The sequence below is a fragment of the Oncorhynchus keta genome, chromosome 19, assembly GCF_023373465.1.
Source record: "Oncorhynchus keta strain PuntledgeMale-10-30-2019 chromosome 19, Oket_V2, whole genome shotgun sequence".
NCBI lineage: Eukaryota > Metazoa > Chordata > Actinopteri > Salmoniformes > Salmonidae > Oncorhynchus > Oncorhynchus keta.
In genome coordinates this window covers 32,487,387-32,508,039 of record NC_068439.1, presented here as the reverse complement: position 1 = coordinate 32,508,039, position 20,653 = coordinate 32,487,387, and the positions used below count along the sequence as shown (strand labels likewise).

The window sequence follows — 20,653 nt, the reverse complement described above, 5'->3', positions numbered from 1 at the left end:
GGGAAAATACCTAAACCTGGAAGTCGTAAAGTACATGAGTAGAGTGGGGAGCTTGGCTGCAGGTCAGTGGAAGAGGTGTGCAAGAAATGGAAAGATCTCATGACATTCACACCCCTTAATTTTTTTCCTACATTCTGTTATAACCTGAATTTAAAATGGATTCAATTGAGATGTTTTGTTACTGGCCTACACACAATACCCCATAATATCAAAGTGAATTTGTTAATTAAAAATTAAAAGCTGATATGTCTTGAGTCAATAATTATTCAACCCCTTTGTTATGGCAAGCCTAAATAATTTCAGGAGTAAAAATGTGCTGAATAAGTCACATTAAGGACTCATCTCTGTACCTCACACATACAAATATCTGTAAGGTCCCCCAGTCGAGCAGTGAATTTCAAACACAGATTCAACCACAAAGACCAGGGATGTTTTCCAATGCCTCACAAAGAACGGCACCTATTGGTAGTTGGGTAAAAATGTAATAAAAAGCCGACATTGAATATTCCTTTGAGCATGGTGAAGTTATTACACTTTGAACAGTGTAGCAATACACCCAGTCATATTTATGTAAGATCAATATTTCTGTATTTAATTTGCAATACAAAAATGTCTAAAACATGTTTTCACTTTGTCATTATGGTGTATTGTTTTTTTTAATCATCCATTTTGAATTCAGGCTGTAACACAACAAAATGTGGAATAAGTCAAGGTGTATGAGTACTTTCTGAACCCACTGTTAATGTGAAATGGTAAAAAGAGACGTGGCTTCATAATGCATTTATGATAAGTCTAAAACCGTCAGTCATATTTACTTGAGCCATATTTAATTTAACATAAAATATGGGAAATGGGCTATATATCATAAGTCTGTTATAGCAAATACAAATAACAAATACTTTAAAAAATATATCTATTTTAGATACTGTACATTTCATTCAACCATACATTTTCTTTGGACGGGCCAGGAGGTATTCTATGGTAGGGCGGGCCAGGCTCCCTAAGGCCTGCCTTCTACGCCGGCCCTGCTGTAGATGCTTTACTGTTGTTCATGTCAGGGCTTTCAAAACCAGCAATATACAAAATATAAAGAAATCTAACATTCCCTAGAGGGGATATCCCCACTGCAGTATCATTATACAGAGATGTGCTTTAGCAGAGATGAGCTCACCTCTGTCCCCTCAATAATGCTAATGCAAGCCCACACACAGTTTTATATAACACATTGATTTTGTGATGAGGCACAAACTCTCTTTCTTGCACACACACACACACACCATCGCTGCCCTTCTCACATCATGTTCTCTCTATGTGCGCGTGCGAACACCTCACATCCCGCTGCTTCTGTCAGTGTTAGGTGTGTGGGTGGAGATGTCTTTCCAGACCTAGTACTCAGCTCACTTATTCTACTCCCTGATGAGAAATTACAGTGCTGGTGTCTCTACTCTCCACAATTTAGTATATATATATATATATATAGCTGAAATTAAGAGAGAGGCTAGCATCCAAGATGACTAATGCTAAAAGCACATTAACGTATTTGCCAGAAAAGGAACGCACTACACCAATGATCTGCAGACCAACGAAACAAAAGCGAGTACAGAACCATTCAAGTTTGTATGAAAATAACCTGTTTGCCACTATTCTAAAGAGTCTGTGATTAACAACTATCTATGGCAATTATAATAAAGGCCATGTGTTTTTTTGCAACTTTGATGTACATTTTTAATTGGCTAATTGTCTCTTTACTCAGATCTTCAGGATATTCCAGAGGAGAGCGAAGCCACAGCAGAACTACCACGAGAGCCTGACGTGTCACATTGCTAATGACCCTCCAGAAACAAAGACTGGACCCCACCTCCCCTACTCTCAAAAATAGGCCGAAGAGAACAAGAGAACTGAACTTGAAATAGTCTTCCTCTTTTTACACTAAAAAGGAAGTATCATATTAATTATCATATTAATTTTCAAATATAGATCTATATATTTGTTCTGTGGCTTTTGCTTTACAGTACACGACCAGTGGCAATATGTGACTTTACGTTATATTCTTTCGTATTTCTTGCTTGGGATTATTTGGATATGTACTGCTCCATTTTGGAATCGATGCTGGACCAATGAGGGCCTATTAGAGTGGCGTGAATAACAGGAAGGGAGTTATGCAATGATGATATTCCAAAGAAGAATATGCAAGAAATGGACAGCAAATATAAAAGCAGTGAATGGATAACCAAATCTGATGGGTTTTTGTCTATTTAGGTGAATGGAATACTGAATTAATGACATTGATTGGATAGCTGCTATTGTGCATTAGGTTGTTGGATGCGGACGTATGTAGGTGGCTGTTTGTGCTGGGACACACACAGAAACACCAATATGACACACAGACACAAACATGCACAAACACACACACACACAGTCATACGCGCTCACACACACACTTGAGTCCTTTACATTTCCATAATTAGGGTGATCTAATTCTCAACGCTGTTTATGATGCTAATGATTTGTTTATTTATTCTTCCGTCCTTCATTATTTAAGCAGGTAAGTTAAGACCTCAAGCATTAGTGACTGTATAAGAAGTTGATGTAGCACTGTATTTTACTCTAATTCTCATGTTTTTATTTAGAAACCTTGGGGATTCTTCGTCTAAAATATAGGGAAGTGACAATTGTTAACAATTCATTTCAAGTAGTTACCAGAATGAATTTTGCAGTTACCATGTAGTTACTAAGTAAATACCTGGCAATAAGGGAGAATGAAATAAAGTTTTATCTAAATGGACAAAAGAATGCATCACTACAGGTGCATCTACATATAAGCAGTGTAGTTTAAAAGTTGAACTCCAGTGGACTTGGTCGACTATATAAAACATTTAAAAAGCTGTCAATATTGCTTTGGTTTTCATCTTTACAAAGAAAAGGCCAAGACGTTGGAAAATGGAACAAGGACAATGCGCCATGTCATCCATTTTGAGATGCCTTGAGGGATAAGGGGAATTAAACTTTTTTGCCAACATGGAAATATAAAATGGAGTCTTCTCTGTTAAGGACTAAACAAGTGACTTCGGAGACTATTTTTGAGCAACGGACAGCAGAGCAACCATTATATTTGCCTTTACATTGTTTTGAAACTAAAATGCTTTAATTGACACTTTCTTGTTGTAATTTCTTGTCATCTGTTAATTTGACTATTGTACCATATTTTGCTGGCTTGCAGAGTGTGTATAAATTTGGCTGAAAATGACAAAGGCAATGATTTTGTGTATGTCTTTGATGAGGAAACTACTGTATTCAATTGCGGTTTACAGAAAGCCATACTAAAGATATGAATGTCAAATCCAAAAGTTTTGCCTCCAGTTGTTTTAATATTAAAGTTATAGTGTCAATAGGCATCGATGACATATCTACTTGTTTTTGACAAGTTCTTACTATACCCTGTGCTGGTGTAAAGGTCATATCTTCCTGATTTGTGCTCCACATCACTTGGGCCCTCTGTCAAAACAACAAATGGTGTAGTAATGAAGACTTATTTCCACAATTGATCATACCCCTGACACAAACTGTTAAGGTAAGTGTGTTGGCATTATGCCTATCCTAATTGGAAGTATGCCTAGGTGAAGGTTTGTGACAGTTGTCATGACTGTTTGACATCTGTACGTCATTATTATGACAGTGTTAGGTAGTCCTTGTGATGAAAAGGTCCAAAGAAGTGTTATCGACAGTTGCTCTTACCTGAAGCATTACCACTGCATGCTGGTAATCAAATATATCTCAGCTTTAAAGTGGCACATTGTACAGACCAATCAAAATCATGGATACCAAAGCTCATCATATCAGACTTTGACGATCCCCTTAGTATGTCAATCCAATTCGGTGGTAAAAAAGCAGCTGTCTTTTGGGAGGGACTGAGCTCAAGTATCTCACTGTCTCACACTCTGTAGGCTGACACCGCTTCCCCAAATACCTCCCCCTAAACCCCTCTCTATGGCTTAATGCCTTTACCGAAACATCAGGTCAAACCTATCAAACCCCAACACACTTACTTCTCCATCTCTTTTCCCTTTTAACCTTTTTAACTTTCTCTATACAATTTTGTATTAATTTCCTCTCCCATGTCACCATCTCTTACTCTCGTTTTCTCATCTCCATGAGAAGTTGTTTCTGGACAGATTCTATCTCCCTCTCTTCGGCATCTCTTAATTTCTCTTTCTCCCTCCTTCTTCCTCCCTTTCACAGTCTAAACCTGGACACAACGTTGACCATGTGACATGTATTCTCTCTGTTCTCCCATCACTAACCCTGTCACTCTTGTCCACTACCTCTCTCTTTCTCTCTAGCTATATATATCTATCTATCCCTCTTTGTTTCTTTCTATCCCTCCCTCCCTAATCCTAGGGACAATGTCAGCCAAGTAACATGTATAAATATCCCCATAGCTGGCATAGTGGTCGCCCCTCTACGCCCCGCCTGCACCCCATTTATCATTGGAATTTCCCAACGTTGGGGATGCCATGGCACTGTAAGCCCAGACAAGCTCCGGTGGTCCAGGAGAGGAGCAAGGGGAGTGGGGTTACCGGGAAGCTGTACTGTACCTCTTTCCCTTCCTCCCCACCATGTCTCTTTCTTTTATTTTCCTCCTGCACTTAAATAATTGCCCGATTTATAGTATTCGTAAAGTTTTAGGTAGGTCACAGTACAACCAAACTGGCTTAAACTGTTCTTACATTTAACAAGTGTGGCAACTATTAGAAGAGTTAGAAACCTTGGACGTGACCTCAGCCCGAGCTAAGGCCTACCTTGGACGTGACCTCAGCCCGAGCTAAGGCCTACCTTGGACGTGACCTCAGCCCGAGCTAAGGCCTACCTTGGACGTGACCTCAGCACTACAACTAAGGCCTATTTTCAATTAGGTCAAGCGTTAACCGGAGATAGCAGACACCCGCATAGCTGATGTTTTGGCTGTAACCTTTATTTAACTAGGCAAGTCAGTTAAGAACACATTCTTATTTACAATGATGGCCTACCGGGGAACAGTGGGTTAACTGCCTTTTTCAGGGGCAGAATGACAGATTTTTACCTTGTCAGCTCGAGGATTAGTTCCAGCAACCTTTCGGTTACTGGCCCAACGCTCTGACTGCTAGGCTACCTGCCTCCCCAGTGTAACTGCTTGGAGTTGGAAAATCAGTGAGAAGCTGCTCTTGATAATTGGCAGGAAGCCACACCCATCTCACTCACGTTTTATGTTCAGAACTAGGAAGTGTAGGCTAAATAGAAAAAATGACGCTCAAATTGAAAATCATAACACAAATGAGGAATTATATCAACCTGATCGAGGTGTAGATTTAATCTCACACCTCTAGTGCACGAACTTTGGCTGCATGGGATTTATTTTAAATGCAACTCCGTGCAGCCAATATCCGCTTTAGGTATAATGCTGCTTGGGGAATTGACATGTATGTCGGCTAAAGCGGATCTGATTGATTGAATCGGGCCCTAAGTTTTTTTTTTACTTTTCCACCTTGATCTAACCTCTGACCTTTAATCTAACATTAGCTAACATGAACTAATCTAACATTAAAATAGAAAGGCATCTCTCTTTCAGTCACTATCTTTGGCTGTCAAGTTTATGTTTAAGAGCGTTGGAGTTTGCAGTAGGGGTGTCAGGCACATGAGCGGGTGTTGCTGAACTGTTAGAGTTATGAAGTAGTATAAGTTTATGACCTCAATATTTACTCTGCCATGATTCTTTAGAATAAGTTGTTGAGATGAAGTGCTTTCTCCTTGTTAGCATGTTTAGTGTTTCATGTCTAAATGATCCCAATGTCTAAAATGAATTGTTTAGTTCAATAAAGTTACTTTTTAAGATGATTTGGACATGCTTATATCGGGGACATTGACTTTCATTGGTTTTTGGCAAGAAATGCGAAACATTTTGTTTGGAGACAGTGGCCAGGTAAAAACCAAAGGATAGATTGCTGTCTTGTCAATATAATCCTTATAGGGTAACCAACCCAATATGTAATTTGAATGAATAAGACAAGGGACTACTGTTTGGTGGTTTTGTTGCCATGGTTGTAATTTCAAACACTGAAGCTAACTAATATTTTCAACAATTTAAGGTGTGCCCAGAGCTATGCTATCAGGGTTTCCTGATTTGTTATGGGAGTGCCCACTACCCAGCACCCCTAGACACCTCTGTAATTCGAACCCTGTGTGTGTGCATGCATGTGTGTTTGGAAGACAAAAAAACAACTGTTTCTTTTGTTTTATGACAGCATCTGCCTAATCCTCTATGCCCCACTCTCATTGTCCCTCTCTATATTTCTCTCTCCCACCATCTCACTTTTTATTACTAAAAGCCCACACAGCAGGAAACGTACAATATATGTTAAATATGTCAAAGAAAATGACAGCTGACACAGGAAGACAGAGGGAAATGGATGGATACTTGGGGACCAGGCTTTCTTTCTGCCGGTAGAAGTTGCCCGTATGCACAGATCTAGAATCCGCTTGCGTTCCCCAAACCTGACCTTAACCATCAGGGGAACAACGCAACATCAAAGTACGTTCATCCTACTTTGCTTTATTATGGAGAGGGAGGATCAGTAGATCCTAGTAGACACTTTGAAGAATGGTGCTTTAAAGGATTGAGTTGGGTGGAGCCAGAAGGCTAAAGTGGGAGGTACATGTTTGTGGGTGTGGCCATCTACACTTGGGGATATATATGTTCTCTGTCTATCCATGAGTTTGGTCTCTCCTCTGCTCTTTCTCCCTCCCTCCTTCTCTCCCTCTCTCTCCTGTTCCACTGAGTCGACCAGACTTGACTGTCCTGCACCCTTTACCCCCCCTCAGTCAAAAAGCCCCCCAAAAAAATAAAAAATGGAGGCAGTCAAGAAGAAGATGCTTATGTTGAAGCTGGATAAGGAGAACGCTCTGGACGCGGCAGAACAAGCCGATACTGACAAGAAGGCAGCCGAGGAGAGGAGCAAGCAGGTGGGCCAATAACATTAAAGAGAAGGGGGGGCTATATCATGGATAGGAACATGGACTTGAGCGGTCAAGGAGCCTATTATATGCTACTACTACCCTAGGGAGCAAAACTGGTTACAATGACGTAATTTATTTTGCGTCATGGTCAGGTTGTATATTTATTGTACAAGGACGTTTTTTCCAAAGTCTTTTTAGTGACCAGAAAAAGACGTGTGGCTCTGTCATAAATGACATCCTAGTCCCTATATATAACACTACTTCTGACCAGAGCCCTGTTTGTATTGTCTGTACAAGTAGAAATCCAATTAACCACCAGAAAATGTCATTTTAATGTCCCATGACAAATTTTGCCCACTGGGACAGGGATGGGGTGTGGAAGTCTTGAAAGGTGAAATAGCTTATAGGTTTCCATGATGTGGCTGTGTTATTGAAAATGGTCAGCGGTAGTCATCTACTTAGATATAACTCAGTTTACAACCCCTTGGCCTGTCATTGTTAAAAGTTTAAAAAGTTCAGAAGTAATTGGTCAAACAGATGTGAAATGTTAAACCGATATTGCAATATACTGGTTAGTGAAAGAGTCATCTCACCTGCTTTTCTAGATGTGTTTGTAACAGATTTGTATGTATGTATGTGTGTGTGTATAATATATATATATATACTTTTATTTGTAAGGGTTTTCTTTTACATTCCAGTGATTTAATGTATTATTCTTGAAAATGAGAACAAAAGTTCATGACATTACTCTAAATACTAGAGGTTAGGATAAGAATAGGACTGAGTTAACTGGACTTAACAACTGAATCCAAAGTGACCCCTGTCCAGGAAAAAAAAGACACTGGAAAATTCAAAACCATGCCAAGACAACTTGATAGAAACTTTAGACCATATTTCTCTCATTAGCAAGGCCAGACAGGCTGTCTGTCAAGGCTGGAGTGGTTTAGCTAGTGATCTCTCCACTGAGAAATTGCGAAGGGCTAGACACTAGGATGGAATACGACAGTGGATCCATTCACTGAGTGATTGTCCATCCAGAGGTAGTATTTATATCTAGATGGCGTTGAAGTGGAACCACGCCAGGCCTGTCATCAGGCTTTAGGTTATTTGTGACAAGAGGACAGGTGAGGCGGTTGCAGAGACGGGTTCAAATAGTATTTGTTTTCTTTCAAATACATTTAAAAATCTTGCCTGGCGCAATGAGCCAATGGAATAGTCTCAGAAGTGTAAAACCGGCCCATGTGCCACCCCAGGAAGGCTCAATCAAATGCTCAAAGTATTTTAAAGAAGAAAACTACTATTTGAACCCAGGCTTGGGTGACAGTCAAAGATGCCTTGATGAATGGATATGGACAGGGCTATGAGGCTATCAGTTAACAAATACTATTTTCACACTAATGAGCCGAGCTTTACTGTGCTGGCCTGGTTATCTATCCACCATAGTTGCTTCAACCTTGTTGAAAAGGTCAAGGTGAAAAGAAAATGTCAGCGTCTGCACAGTACGATTCAGGTCCGCACCATAGTGTGAAAAGAATGTGCAAATCTCACGCGCCCTTTCTCCATCTCTCTTTCCTCTTCTTGCCCTCCCTCCTTCTCTCACTCTCTCTGTCTCAGCACGAGGATGAGTTGCTGCAGATGCAGAAGAAGCTGAAGGGAACTGAGGATGAGCTGGACAAATACTCTGAGGCCTTGAAGGATGCCCAGGAGAAATTGGAGGTTGCGGACAAGAAGGCCGCAGATGTAAGTGTGTTGTGTTCTTCCTAGGTCTTACATGAAGTATTATGAGGACAATAGTATTACGAGGACAATAGTATTACGAAGACAATGTGTTACGAGGACAATGTGTTTCGGAGGACGCATGTCTCTCGACCTTTGCCTCTTCCGAGTCCGTACAGAAGATGCAGCGATGAGACAAGACTGTAATTACCAATTGGATTCCATGAAATTGTGGAGAAACATGGGTAGTCAGATCTAGACAGATGCTTTAGTAAGTCACAAATAAGAGCTTTGAACCTGGAGCGATGCAGGTTCTGTGCAGGTACCCATTAAGCATTTAGCAAGCTTGAAGGCACCAAAAGCCTCATACATGCTCATAGTACATACTGTATGTCAAAGTAAACACACTTGTACTATGAAAAGAATAGTTACAGGGGAAAAATTAGACAATTTGAAGCTGGGGAAAACTAGGTGGGCCAGATATGAGGGCCAGATTGGGAATTTTAAGATAAGTGCCATGGGATCTTTGGTGACCACAGAGAGTCAGGACACCCCTTTAATGTCCTATCCGAAAGACGGCACCCTACACAGGGCAATGTGCCCAATCACTTCCCTGGGGCATTGGGATATTTTATTTTAGACCAAAGGAAAACGTGACTGCTACTGGCCCTACAACACCACTTCCAGCAGCATCTGGTCTCCCATCCAGGGACCAACCAGGATCAACCCTGCTTAGCTTCAGAGGCAAGCCAGCAGTTGGATGCAGGGTGGTACTGACCACAGGAGGTTAAACCTGGTGCCTAGTGTCTCTCCCCTCCCTCCCATTCTTCTCATTCCCTCCAGTCACCCATCCACAGCTGCTGCTGTTTTATCCACATATTCTGACCATGATGTCATCCAGTCGAACTGTGACTATCACACTAATCATGCTACCATTTTAGGGACAATAATCATCGATATTCTCACTAGAGTTCGTCAAGTCTAGTCCTGGGGACCAGGCTTTTGTTCCAGCCCAGCACTAACACATCTGATTTAACTAATCAATAAGCCCTTGAGTTGCATCAGGAGTGCTGGTGCTGGTGCTGGGCTAAAACAAAAGCTTGTACAGCCTGTGGGTCCAAAGGAACAGGTTTGAAAAACCCCAGATCTAGTTGCTGTTATGTTACTAGCGATAGAAACACAAGACACTAACCATCTCCAAAGTCATCAGAGCAACAGATACTATAACCATTCTGACTTTCTGAACAACACATGACATTTGGATTCACGAGCCATAGTGCCTTTACCCATACATTGCCAATGTTTTAGTTAAGTCAAGGAGTATGTGAAAACCACAGAGCCCTGCATGTTTCTGGGATGATAACTTAGTGACAGTTTTTGACTGACACTTTTAGTCCTCTTTGGTGACAGTTAATTTTGAGCAGTAAACCGCTGGAGTTAAGGGTTATCCCTCATGCTAGGAAGCTAGTGGTTAGAGCGTTGGACTAGTGACCGGAAGGTTGCAAGTTCAAACCCCCGAGCTGACAAGGTACAAATATGTCGTTCTGCCCCTGAACAGGCAGTTAACCCACTGTTCCTAGGCCGTCATTGTAAATAAGAATTTGTTCTTAACTGACTTGCCTAGTTAAATAAAGGACAAAAAAAAAAAAAAGATACAATTCAAAGGTTTGGTTTTCATGCTAATTTTGGATAGTGCACACAGGCTGTACTATCTGAACGCTCCCCAGAGAATGGAATAGAATATAACAGACCTTTTCTTGTCAATTTGCACAGATATTGTTATTTTTGCTGTGAAACTAAATACAAACATAACAGACTGGGAGCAGGACAGGGTCAGCCACAGAGCAGCGCCCCTGGAGAGGTTTGGGGATTAAGGGCTTTGCTCAAGGGCACAGTTGCTGTAGATGGCATGTGAGTTATTGATGCCAGCAATCAGTTGCCAGGCCACGTTTTCCACTGGGATTTGAACCTCCCGTTACCAACCTCCCTCTCTAACCTTGAGGCTATCACAGCCAAGACTATACTTGGGTTGCCAATCTCATCCGAGTCCCCTCCCACTTTCTATTTCTTTACTGTTCTCTTCCTCTAGTTGTTTAGGTGTTTTTTTTCTCATTCTACAATTTCCCTTGCATTCCCTTTGTCTCAGTAATTCTCTCTCTTCCCTCTCTCTGTATTTCCCCTAGTTGACTGTAATGAAGTGCTTTTCTCCGGACTCTAGATATAGAACAAACAGCAGCTGTCGTCATAATAATTTTCCTCAATAGGGAGAATGCATGGAAGTAAAGTAAATAGGTCTTGTGGTGCCATGGAGTGATGATTACCCAATGACTCGTATGGCCAAGGTCATTACGGGTGTTATGTGCTCTTGTCTGGTCAGCCTGCCCTACGCTGTCTGTACAGTTATGTGGCAAAATCATGTGACTGTGCGTGTGTGAGCTTCAATATTGCGTTTAATGGTCTGAAAGGGGGACAGAATGGGTCATAACAGAAATACCAGAGGAGGGGGATGTACAGCTCAACATTTGAGTTCAAATGTTTCATATGAAATGACAGTACAGAATGTCACCTTTTCATTTGAGAGTATTTTCATACATTACCTTTTAGAAATGAAAACACTATATCTTGTCCCCCTCCCCATTCGAAGATGCCATAAGTATTTGGACAAATTGCAATCATACTGTATTAAAGTAGTCAAAGGTGTAGTATTTGGTCACATATTCCTAGCACACATTGTCTACTCTACAAACTTGATGGATGGATATGCAGTTTGCTTAGGTTGTGTTTCGGATAATGTTTTGCTCAAAATGAATGGTGAAAAATGTCTTATGTCATTTTTGAGTAAATGTTATTGTAAATAAGAATAGATATTTTTAACACTTCTACATTAATGCGGATGCTACCTTGATTACGGATAATCGTGAATGAATCATGAATAATGACAATCATACCCCCAAAATCATGAATAAAGATCATACCCCAAGAAAAATGCTCACCTCCCATGTTATTGGTAATGGTGAGAAGATAGCATATTTTGTTGTAGCCTATAAACGGCATCTCACTTGCCATTACTCATGGTTCATTCATGATTTTTCTTAATCATGGAATTATTAGGATTCATTAAGAAGTGTTCAGTAACATCTTATCTACTCATTTAGAAAGAAAATTACTCCAGTCATCATTCACCATTCATTTACTATTGGGCAAAGCATAGCACAACCAAAACAAACTGCAATTGCATACAAAATGGTTGTAGTCACAAGCTTAATGTAGTCATTGCGTGCAAGAAATATGTCCAAATACCTGTGATTTCTTCACATGGGTGGGACCAGATACATAAAGTGATTTCATTTCTAAACGGTAAAACAGATATTTATAAAAAAATACCTCAAATAAAAGGTGACATTGTGTACTGTCGTCTCATGAAACATTATATCTCAAATCCAAAATGCTGGAGTATAGAGCCAAATGTACAATTTTTGCTTCACTGTCCATACGAAGGGGAGTGTTCTTTTGCCTGGCTACGCATACACCTTACTATATACCACACCCACGGACGTTCGTTTTTTTCTCCGCAATGAGTCTGGATCTGAGGACCTCCTCGACCCTACACCAAATGCAAACACATTCGGGCAGTCTTATTGGTCCAGAAAGCGATACGTTGGACCAGAGCTAGAACACTCTTGGGTAAAGCAGCAGTTTGAAAATTAGTCATTGGCGTTGATACTCTGATTTGGTTAGAGACAATTCAATCCCTAATGACTTTGTTTTGTACAACTCCCCTCGTCACCAGAAATGACTTCAATGATGGCATCCTCAGACTAAATAAAGTATGTAGCGAACGACAGAGCAGTCAAAGAATTTAGGGTGCATTGTCAGGCTACATGTATTTAGGTTGGCCCCCACCTTCTTTCCCCTATAGCTGGTTATGTCATAAATATCTTACCCAGAATAGAATCATTGTTGCATAGAGACAACTAGATCAACATGAAGCAATAGTGTCAAAGAGATTAGTGAAGGGCATTTATCCCTGCAGTGTATTCGGATCTCTCCAAATGTTGCTCTGCACTGTGTGTGTGTTTGTGACTGTGTGTGTGCTTTTTTCCCCTGTGGTCCGTGTGCGTGCGTGCGTGCGTGCGTGTGTGTGTGTGTGTGTGTGTGTGTCGTTTCCAGTGTTACTGAGTCTCAGAGGAGTCAGAGTTCTAAACAGTTGGGACAGACCTCTCTTTAACCTACGTGGACCTTCTGCCTCTCTCCACATGCTCGGGATTAGCGTCATAATAAGCAACGCTAAAGGACAGTTTTATGACTGCCTGAGGATGCCTAGCTCCTTACGCTCTTGTATTAAATCAAGGGTACCCAGCTTTCAGCAAGAGGGTAAAGAGCAACTCAATCTTCGCACATTAAGGAGCTCTCAAAGCTCCGGTCTTTCAGCAGCACTACTTTGCCAGCAGCTAATGGCTAAAACAAATGTCCATTCAACTCCTGCTGAAGGCATAGTTTAGCATGCAGTATTTACTAACAGCTAACACATTTTAGCATGTAGGCTACCGCTATGCCCTTTCTTACCATGATGCCTAGTCACCCTACATACATATATAATTATACCACTCCAGTATCCCTGCACATTGTAAAGATGGTATTAGCAGACTCTGGAACTGACCCTGTATATAGCTTACTTACTTTTTTGTTCCACTTTACTTTTTAAATTTATTTGATTGTACTACTGGATTGTTGGGAAAGAGCAATAAAGGCATTTCGCTGTACTTGTGCATTGTGAGTATGAAACTTTAAATGTGAAAATAACCTCAATTTAACTAAGACACAAATGTCATGGAATAATTTTTAGATTTTTTTCAATAGACTTACTGTTACAAACTTAGTTCTACATCTAAATAGACCCATATACAAGTAACATTTCACAGTTATGTAAATGTATAGGGATACTTTGGCCAAAGCAATGCAGAATCACTGACCACATTTCCATGCACACCAAATATCCCGTTATTTTTCAGAATACTCAAGTATTCTGTTTTTGAGTTGACTCATATAAACATCATATCCCGTTTACAATAAAAAGCTTGTATTCAGGTTGAGTACCCTGGATAAGATGCTTCGTATATGCTGATCTAAAACGGGATATTGTGGCATGTAAAAGTCTTGTCCTGTTTACTCCCATTATATACGAAACTGAGCCTGCGCGGACCGTGAAAAACCGCGTTCTGCGCAGGCTCAGTTTCGCTTATTATGTGTGCAGAGTGAGGTTTTCATCTGCTTGTCAATCAAATCACTTCAAAAGGTAGACTACCTGCGCAGTTTGATCAACAATAATAATTTAGCCTACTATAATTAATTTACTATAATTTAAATTAAGTTTCTACTTACAATTTCCGACATTTGGTAGGCCATTTTGTTTGTCAACTACGTTTGATACACGGTTCTCTTCTGTCACAACGTGTTGCCCCAAAATACTAAATAAAGTAGAATAATGTCTGACTTTGATAGAATTAATGCATTAGCAATATAGATAACACCAGTAAAGTTGTCGGTTTCGTTTAGGGACCGGGGAGAATATGCAATTTCTCCAAAACAGTGGAATGATTGTTCCTGTACAAAATTGAATTAGATTTATTTTGGGCAACAGACAAAAACAACAAAATGCACAATGCGAACAATGTGGTCCTCAATGGTTCATCGTGTGTGACTATGCGCTTGGTATGTGTACATTTGTCCAAATGTCATGAGTTTGACCAGTTTTAAGGAAATTAAAAGCTGATAAAACGGCAAAACACTCTTCTGATACGACTTCAGCTCGTCTTGGTTGCATATGTTATGTGGTTGAAATACGGTCTGCTTGCATAACGGTGTAAAAAAAAACAACAACAACATGAATTTGCATTTTCTCAAGATATTTATCCACTATATGTGAGAGGTTAAAGGCCTACAGTCGGTGTCCATATTTGTTACTATTCCATTTAACCCATGTGAATTTAAATTAGGAATATTCTGTTTATTCATGACTACAGGGATACTTATGAGAAGAATATCAAAGGTGCATGTAAACAGCTTATCTCGAAAATACCTTAGCGGGATATGAGCTTCTATTCGGAATACTGAGTGCATGTAAACGTGGTCAATGTGCAGAAACTCACTCAACGTCTAAAATTGTCTCACAGTGCCAAACATGTGGTCTGGGGCGACACTTGGTGGTCACAACTGGACGTGCAAGTGAACAATCAATTCACCTACTGAGAACCATTCACACGAGTGAACCATTCACACCACACGAGTGAGTAACAAGGTCGGAAGAAAACAAGGAGGGACTTCCTGGACTTGAACAATTAGAAATGCTTATTTTCTTTTTCTCTTGGAAACTGTTTTTAATCTTTTTAATTGAGTGCCCTAATAAACACAATCCTGGTAGTGAGAGACAGGAAGGGGGGCAAGACCTGTTTGAAACACAAACACCTTCACAGCTCTGTGTATTCACTAAAATTGAAGCGTTCAATCCCATTCAAAACACTTTATTCCACAAGGAAATATTATTTTTTGGCATAATTGAATTATTTAGCTAGGCCTGATGTTTTCATAACCCATCTTTAAACCAAAATTTAACAAGACAATGTGCATTTTCTTGTTTTATATCACACTGAATTTAGTGATGGCTCACAAGTAGTGACTTGATTTGTGTGTGTGTTGTGGTGCATGTCTCAGCATCCTCAAGTTGTTGTGCAATAGGAAGGAATGAAGAAGCGGTCATATTTGGTATCTGGAGGCTTCAGGTGTAATGTGTTGACAAGCAAACAAATGTACACATACAAAGCAAGTAGTCACATATGATGAACAAGTAGACATACCATACAAAATAGCCTGTAGATAGACACACACTTACACCATTCAAACATTCACAAATGTGTACTAAATCGTGACGTTGAGATGACATTCTCATGCAGGTGAATCCCCCCTTACATGTACTTTCATATGCTACCTCGGGAGTGGCTTGGAATGCGAGTGATTTATAAATGAAACGTCACTTCACCTGGTCAGGACACGTGTAACCAAGGAGTGCTTTCCGGTCGAAGATACATTGTGCTGACGGGATCATTTTTTAAACTTTCCTTCTGGGGACCAACTAGTGTTCTCGGGGCTGACTCTGGATCAGCATTCCAGTTTATTGTCTACGCCAGACATTTGGGTGTGGAGCAAGCCGGAAGTGGGTTGAAAAGAAAAGAGCTGAACCAAGCGGGCAGGGCATAGTGATTTAGAGACAGGGGAGAGAACGGACAGCAAATCCCTTGTTAAGCCAATTTTGAATTCATTCATTCGTTTGATTGAGCTTAAATTATAACCGCGTGCAATTGAAAGAATTCGTCCCATTTTTCACAGCGGAAGCCAATGAATTAGGACTGTTAGCTTGCCACGTCTGTAGAATAAAAAAACATTTTTGCGTCTTCCTGGTAAATGATAGCAGCAGAAACTATTTAAAACGTCTAACCGGATTAGGCTACTTTGAAAACACGAATTTTGGACGAAATGCGGTTAGACCAGTGTCAATCTTAAATGCGTTATTGAGTGTCCCTGCTGTTTGGAGGAAGAACGCATATTCCCACGCCACTACAATCAACGTTTGACCATTTGGCAGGGCGTTGCTGCTTTTTTTTCTCCCGTTCTGAAGAACTCGTGCCGAAGTTAAAAGTTTTTTTAAAGAAGGGGAAACAAATTAACTAGGACTAACCTACTCTCACAAACAAAATAAAATGTCTGGAAACAACAGTATCGACGCAGTTAAGCGAAAGATCAAAGTTTTACAGCAACAGGCAGATGAAGCCGAAGAGCGAGCTGAACTTCTTCAGAGACAGGTCGAGGTGGAGAAAACATCAAGAGAACAGGTAAAATGACATTTCAGAATTATCCATCGACATTACCATTTTTAAAAATATATTTATTTGGCATTTTGACAATATTAGATCGACGTGCGCTACATTGTTTCTTTTTAAAAGTATACTACCACTTGGCCTGGGTTGTCATTCATGCAATTACCCTTTTAACGTTACACCCCCGCCCTACAAGGAGCCTATTAACATAGGACTTTTCATAGCAGGTTAGGACAGTGGTACCCAACCGCTATCTGCTACTGTACCACCACCAACATTTTACTGTGCCGGAGAACACCTGAAGTATCCTCTCGTGCATTTTACACGTATATTTATGGCATCATGAGTCGTAGACCAAGTCTTAGTACCGCTGTTTGGGAACTACAGGGTTAGGAGAGCATTTTCGCTAAACCTTTTCCTAACCTTAACCTAATTCTCCTAACCTGCTACGAACAAGTCATTTCCGGTCGTAGCTGTATAGAAGTGAGGTGTTTTTAGGTAATCTCCTATTGACACTTATCAAATGGGATGTGTATTGTTGAGTAACATTACAAAGGAATTGTTAGTGGAAGGCGTTGCGCAACATGGGTGGGGGCTTTATGACCATTTTTGAAGTCATTTTTGAAGTCATTGAGGGACTGGGGCTTAAAGTAATTGTCCAGTGTTTGCGGACATGACCTGTAATTAATCACAATATGGGTTTAATAGTTTTGTAAATTATGTGTGTTAAAACAAATATTTTCTGTGTTGGAATGGTGTGGGCCTATACACCATTCAAAATATGAACACAAGTAGACCACTAATTGGCCAGCTCATCCCCCTTTTTTTTTTTTTTTTTTGACTTTTTGTTTGAGTTTGTTTCCTGATAGTTGTCTCCAATTTATGCTTTGGCCCCATACGAGTATCTGATGAGTCAACAACATAATTTGGTTGTGAGTTAACAGAATATTAACTTTTAAAAGTTAGATTTTCACTGGACAGGTACTTTAAGCCAGATATACTGAGGGGGATTTGATAAATGCCCCGGATGAACAGGGTTAGTGTTGATTGTATTTGTTTTGGAACTGGGCTGCTTTCAAGACTTGAGCCAGGTGCCCAGTTTTGGCTGAAGGTCAAGTCTGCTCAAAACAAAAGTGTTGCAGGTTAAGCACGTGGAGTAAGAAGGATTAGTAGGATTCTGTTTTCACATGCAAAAGTGATTGCTTTGGATAAAAAGGCTTTTATCTGCCTTCCCAATGAAACTAGTTTTAAAATGAAATATATTTTGTTTCCCCAAGCAGAGGCACGCCACTGCTAAATCGTGGCCGCCCCATGAAGACACTTTACCAAAGAGTCAAGTCTACAAAACTTAGTGCACTCAGTCCATAACATATATTAGTTTTGGGGGACAAAACTGCATTGTAATCTAGCTCCATCTTCTCTCCAGTGGTGTGAGATCCATCATCTGTTTCATACATTTCCTTGAATTCGCAAGAGGCTGAGACTCATAACTTTCCACAACTAAGTTACCTTATAGCCTTTCTCTAGAATTGATTAAATAAAACCTTTTCATCACTCTTCACACAATATTTGATTTTGATAAAGCAAAAACAGGTTTTTAGATTGTTAAAGAACAAATCACATTTACATAAGTAGTCCTACCCTTTACTCAGTCCTTTATCCACCTTTTGTCAGCGATTTACAGCCTCAAGTCTTCTTGGGTATGACGTTACATGCTTGACGCACCTGTATTTAGGGAGTTTCTCCCATTATTCTCTGCAGATCCTCTCAAGCTCTGTCAAGTTGGATGTGGAGCGTCGCAACACAGATATTTTCAGGCCTCTCCAGAGATGTTAGATCGGGTTCAAGTCTGGCCTCTGGCTGGGCCACTCAAAGACATTCAGAGACTTGTCCCGAAGCCACTCCTGCTTTGTCTTGGCTGTGTGCTTAGGGTCGTTGTCCTATTGGAAGGTGAACCTTGCCCCAGTCTGAGGTCTTGAGCGCTCTGGAGCAGTTAAAAAAAATCAAATATCTCTCTGTACTGGGTTCGAGTCCAGGCTCGGTCGCGGAGACCCGTGGGATGGCGCACGATTGGCCCAGCATCGCCCGGGTTAGGGGAGGGTTTGGCCGGCAGGGATGTCCTTGTCCCATCGCGCACTAGGGACTCCTGTGGCGGGCTAGGCACAGTGCACGCTGACACTGTAGCCAGGTGTACGGTGTTTCCTCTGACACATTGGTGCGGCTGGCTTCCAGGTTAAGTGGGCATTGGGTCAAGAAGCAGTGCTGCTTGGTTGGGTTGTATTTCGGAGGACGGACAGCTCTTGACCTTCACCTCTCCGAGTCTGTACGGGAGTTGCAGCGATGAGACAAGACTAACTACCAATTGGATACCACAAAATTAGGGAGGTAAAAAAAGGATAAAATAAATCTCTGTACTTTGCTCCATTCATCTTTCCCTCAATCCTGACTAGTCTCCCAGTCCCTGCTGCTGAAAAACATCCCCACAGCATGATGCTGCTACCACCAAGCTTCACCATAGGGATGGTGGCAGGTTTCCTCCAGACATGACACTTGGCATTCAGGCCAAAGAGATCAATCTTGGTTCTGAGAGTATTTGGGTGCCTTTTGGCAAACTCCAAGCTGGCTGTCATGTGCCTTTTACTGAGGAGTGGCTTCAAAAAGTGACGGTAAAGGACGTGTAGGATTCTGTGTTTTCACAAAAGTAATTTGATAAAGCTTTATCTGTCTCCCCAAGGAAAACTAGTTAAAGCTTCAAACATTTATTTTCTGGAAAACCCGGCCCAGCGTAATAGAACTCCCTCACTGATAACGTGCAGCTGTAGCAACACTGGCTTGTGGTCATTGTAGTTAATTACCACATGTTCTGCTCTTAACTAATACATATATTGACCTGTTACAAATTACATCTTACATCTTCCAACAGTTAATGCTTGATAGAGAAACGGTGCGTTGAGCTCACAGAATACAAACAGATTCTGCAGTGTTGTGTTACACTGAACATAACCAGTGTACTGGATGGATGCGTGTGAGAAAATCAAGGTGAATAAATGGTAATCTGACTGGAGCATTTGAGTCTAGCCTCCTACGTCGGTGGACAACGTGAGATGTGATGCAATGTTAAGTGCTTTGAGCACTAGAAAAAGCACTATATAAATCATATCATGGCATATACAGTAAATCGTATGTTGAAAGAGGGGTTGAGGTCAATTCCATTTAAATTTGAGGCTAAATGTCAGTATACGTCCAACTCTTTACCTTCTCCCCCTCCCTGATACAGGCTGAGGCTGAAGTTGCTTCCCTGAACAGGCGTATCCAGCTGGTTGAGGAGGAGTTGGACAGGGCCCAGGAGAGACTGGCGACTGCTCTGCAGAAACTGGAGGAGGCCGAGAAGGCTGCAGACGAAAGTGAGAGGTCAGTGGAACACAGCGCACGTGAACAGAAAGGGGAAAACACTGTAATTCTCCAAACACCACTGTTTTAAAGGGATACTCTGGAATTTTGGCAATGAGGCCCTTTATCTTCTCCCCTAGGGTCAGATGAACTCATGGATACCATTTTTATGTCTGTCCAGTATGAAGGACATTAGAGGTAGTTTTGCGAGCCAATGCTAACTAGCATTACCCACAGACTTCCAGTCATCTGTTAGCATGCAACAACATCTATTTACTCTTGCCAGCAAGTATGAATTATAAACCAACCAGGGCTTTCTGTAAGGCAAGAATCTCGGATTGCAGCTCTATCATAGCTTGGTCAACTGTTGGAAATGGTGTAAGTGTCATCTGCATAAAGTTGTATACACTTGTACATGTTTGAAATAGGACTAATATAAGCACCCACAAATCATTTATCGAAGGCCCTATGCAGCAAAGGAAGCATGACTTTTTAACATGGGATCCCATGAAGTAAGACATATTGGAAAAAGTGGGGACTTGGCCATAGTCACTGGTCTGAACCAGGGATGGGCAACTTTGATGGCGGTGGGGGCACAACAATTGGAGGAGCCACAGTGGCTCATGGGTCTGCGGGCCTATAGTACCAGTCAGTTTGGATACACCTACTCAAGCTATTTCCTTTAT

General features: G+C 40.9%; 2 protein-coding genes across 15 annotated transcripts in view; both read left to right on the top strand.

Annotated features, from left to right (window-relative positions):
• Positions 1 to 3,406, top strand: part of LOC118398070 (rho guanine nucleotide exchange factor 2-like) — a 62,811-nt gene extending 59,405 nt beyond the window's left edge. For all 7 annotated transcript variants that reach the window (XM_052470281.1, XM_052470278.1, XM_052470280.1 and 4 more), the window contains one exon: positions 1,754 to 3,406. In XM_052470281.1, coding sequence (XP_052326241.1) covers positions 1,754 to 1,827 — 74 coding nt within the window. In that variant the 3' untranslated portion in view covers positions 1,828 to 3,406. The remainder of the gene's footprint in view (positions 1 to 1,753) is intronic.
• Positions 3,407 to 6,751: 3,345 nt separating this feature from the next.
• The window catches only part of LOC118398069 (tropomyosin alpha-3 chain), a 33,028-nt gene continuing 19,126 nt past the window's right edge, over positions 6,752 to 20,653 (top strand). The window contains exons 1-3 of one of the 8 annotated variants that reach the window (XM_035793058.2): positions 6,752 to 6,996; positions 8,605 to 8,730; positions 19,855 to 19,988. In XM_035793058.2, the coding sequence (XP_035648951.1) occupies positions 6,883 to 6,996; positions 8,605 to 8,730; positions 19,855 to 19,988 (374 nt within the window). In that variant the 5' untranslated portion in view covers positions 6,752 to 6,882. Of the gene's footprint in view, positions 6,997 to 8,604; positions 8,731 to 15,806; positions 16,593 to 19,854; positions 19,989 to 20,653 lie in introns of those variants that run through there. The other 7 variants (XM_035793057.2, XM_035793056.2, XM_035793055.2 and 4 more) reach the window with 7 other exon arrangements.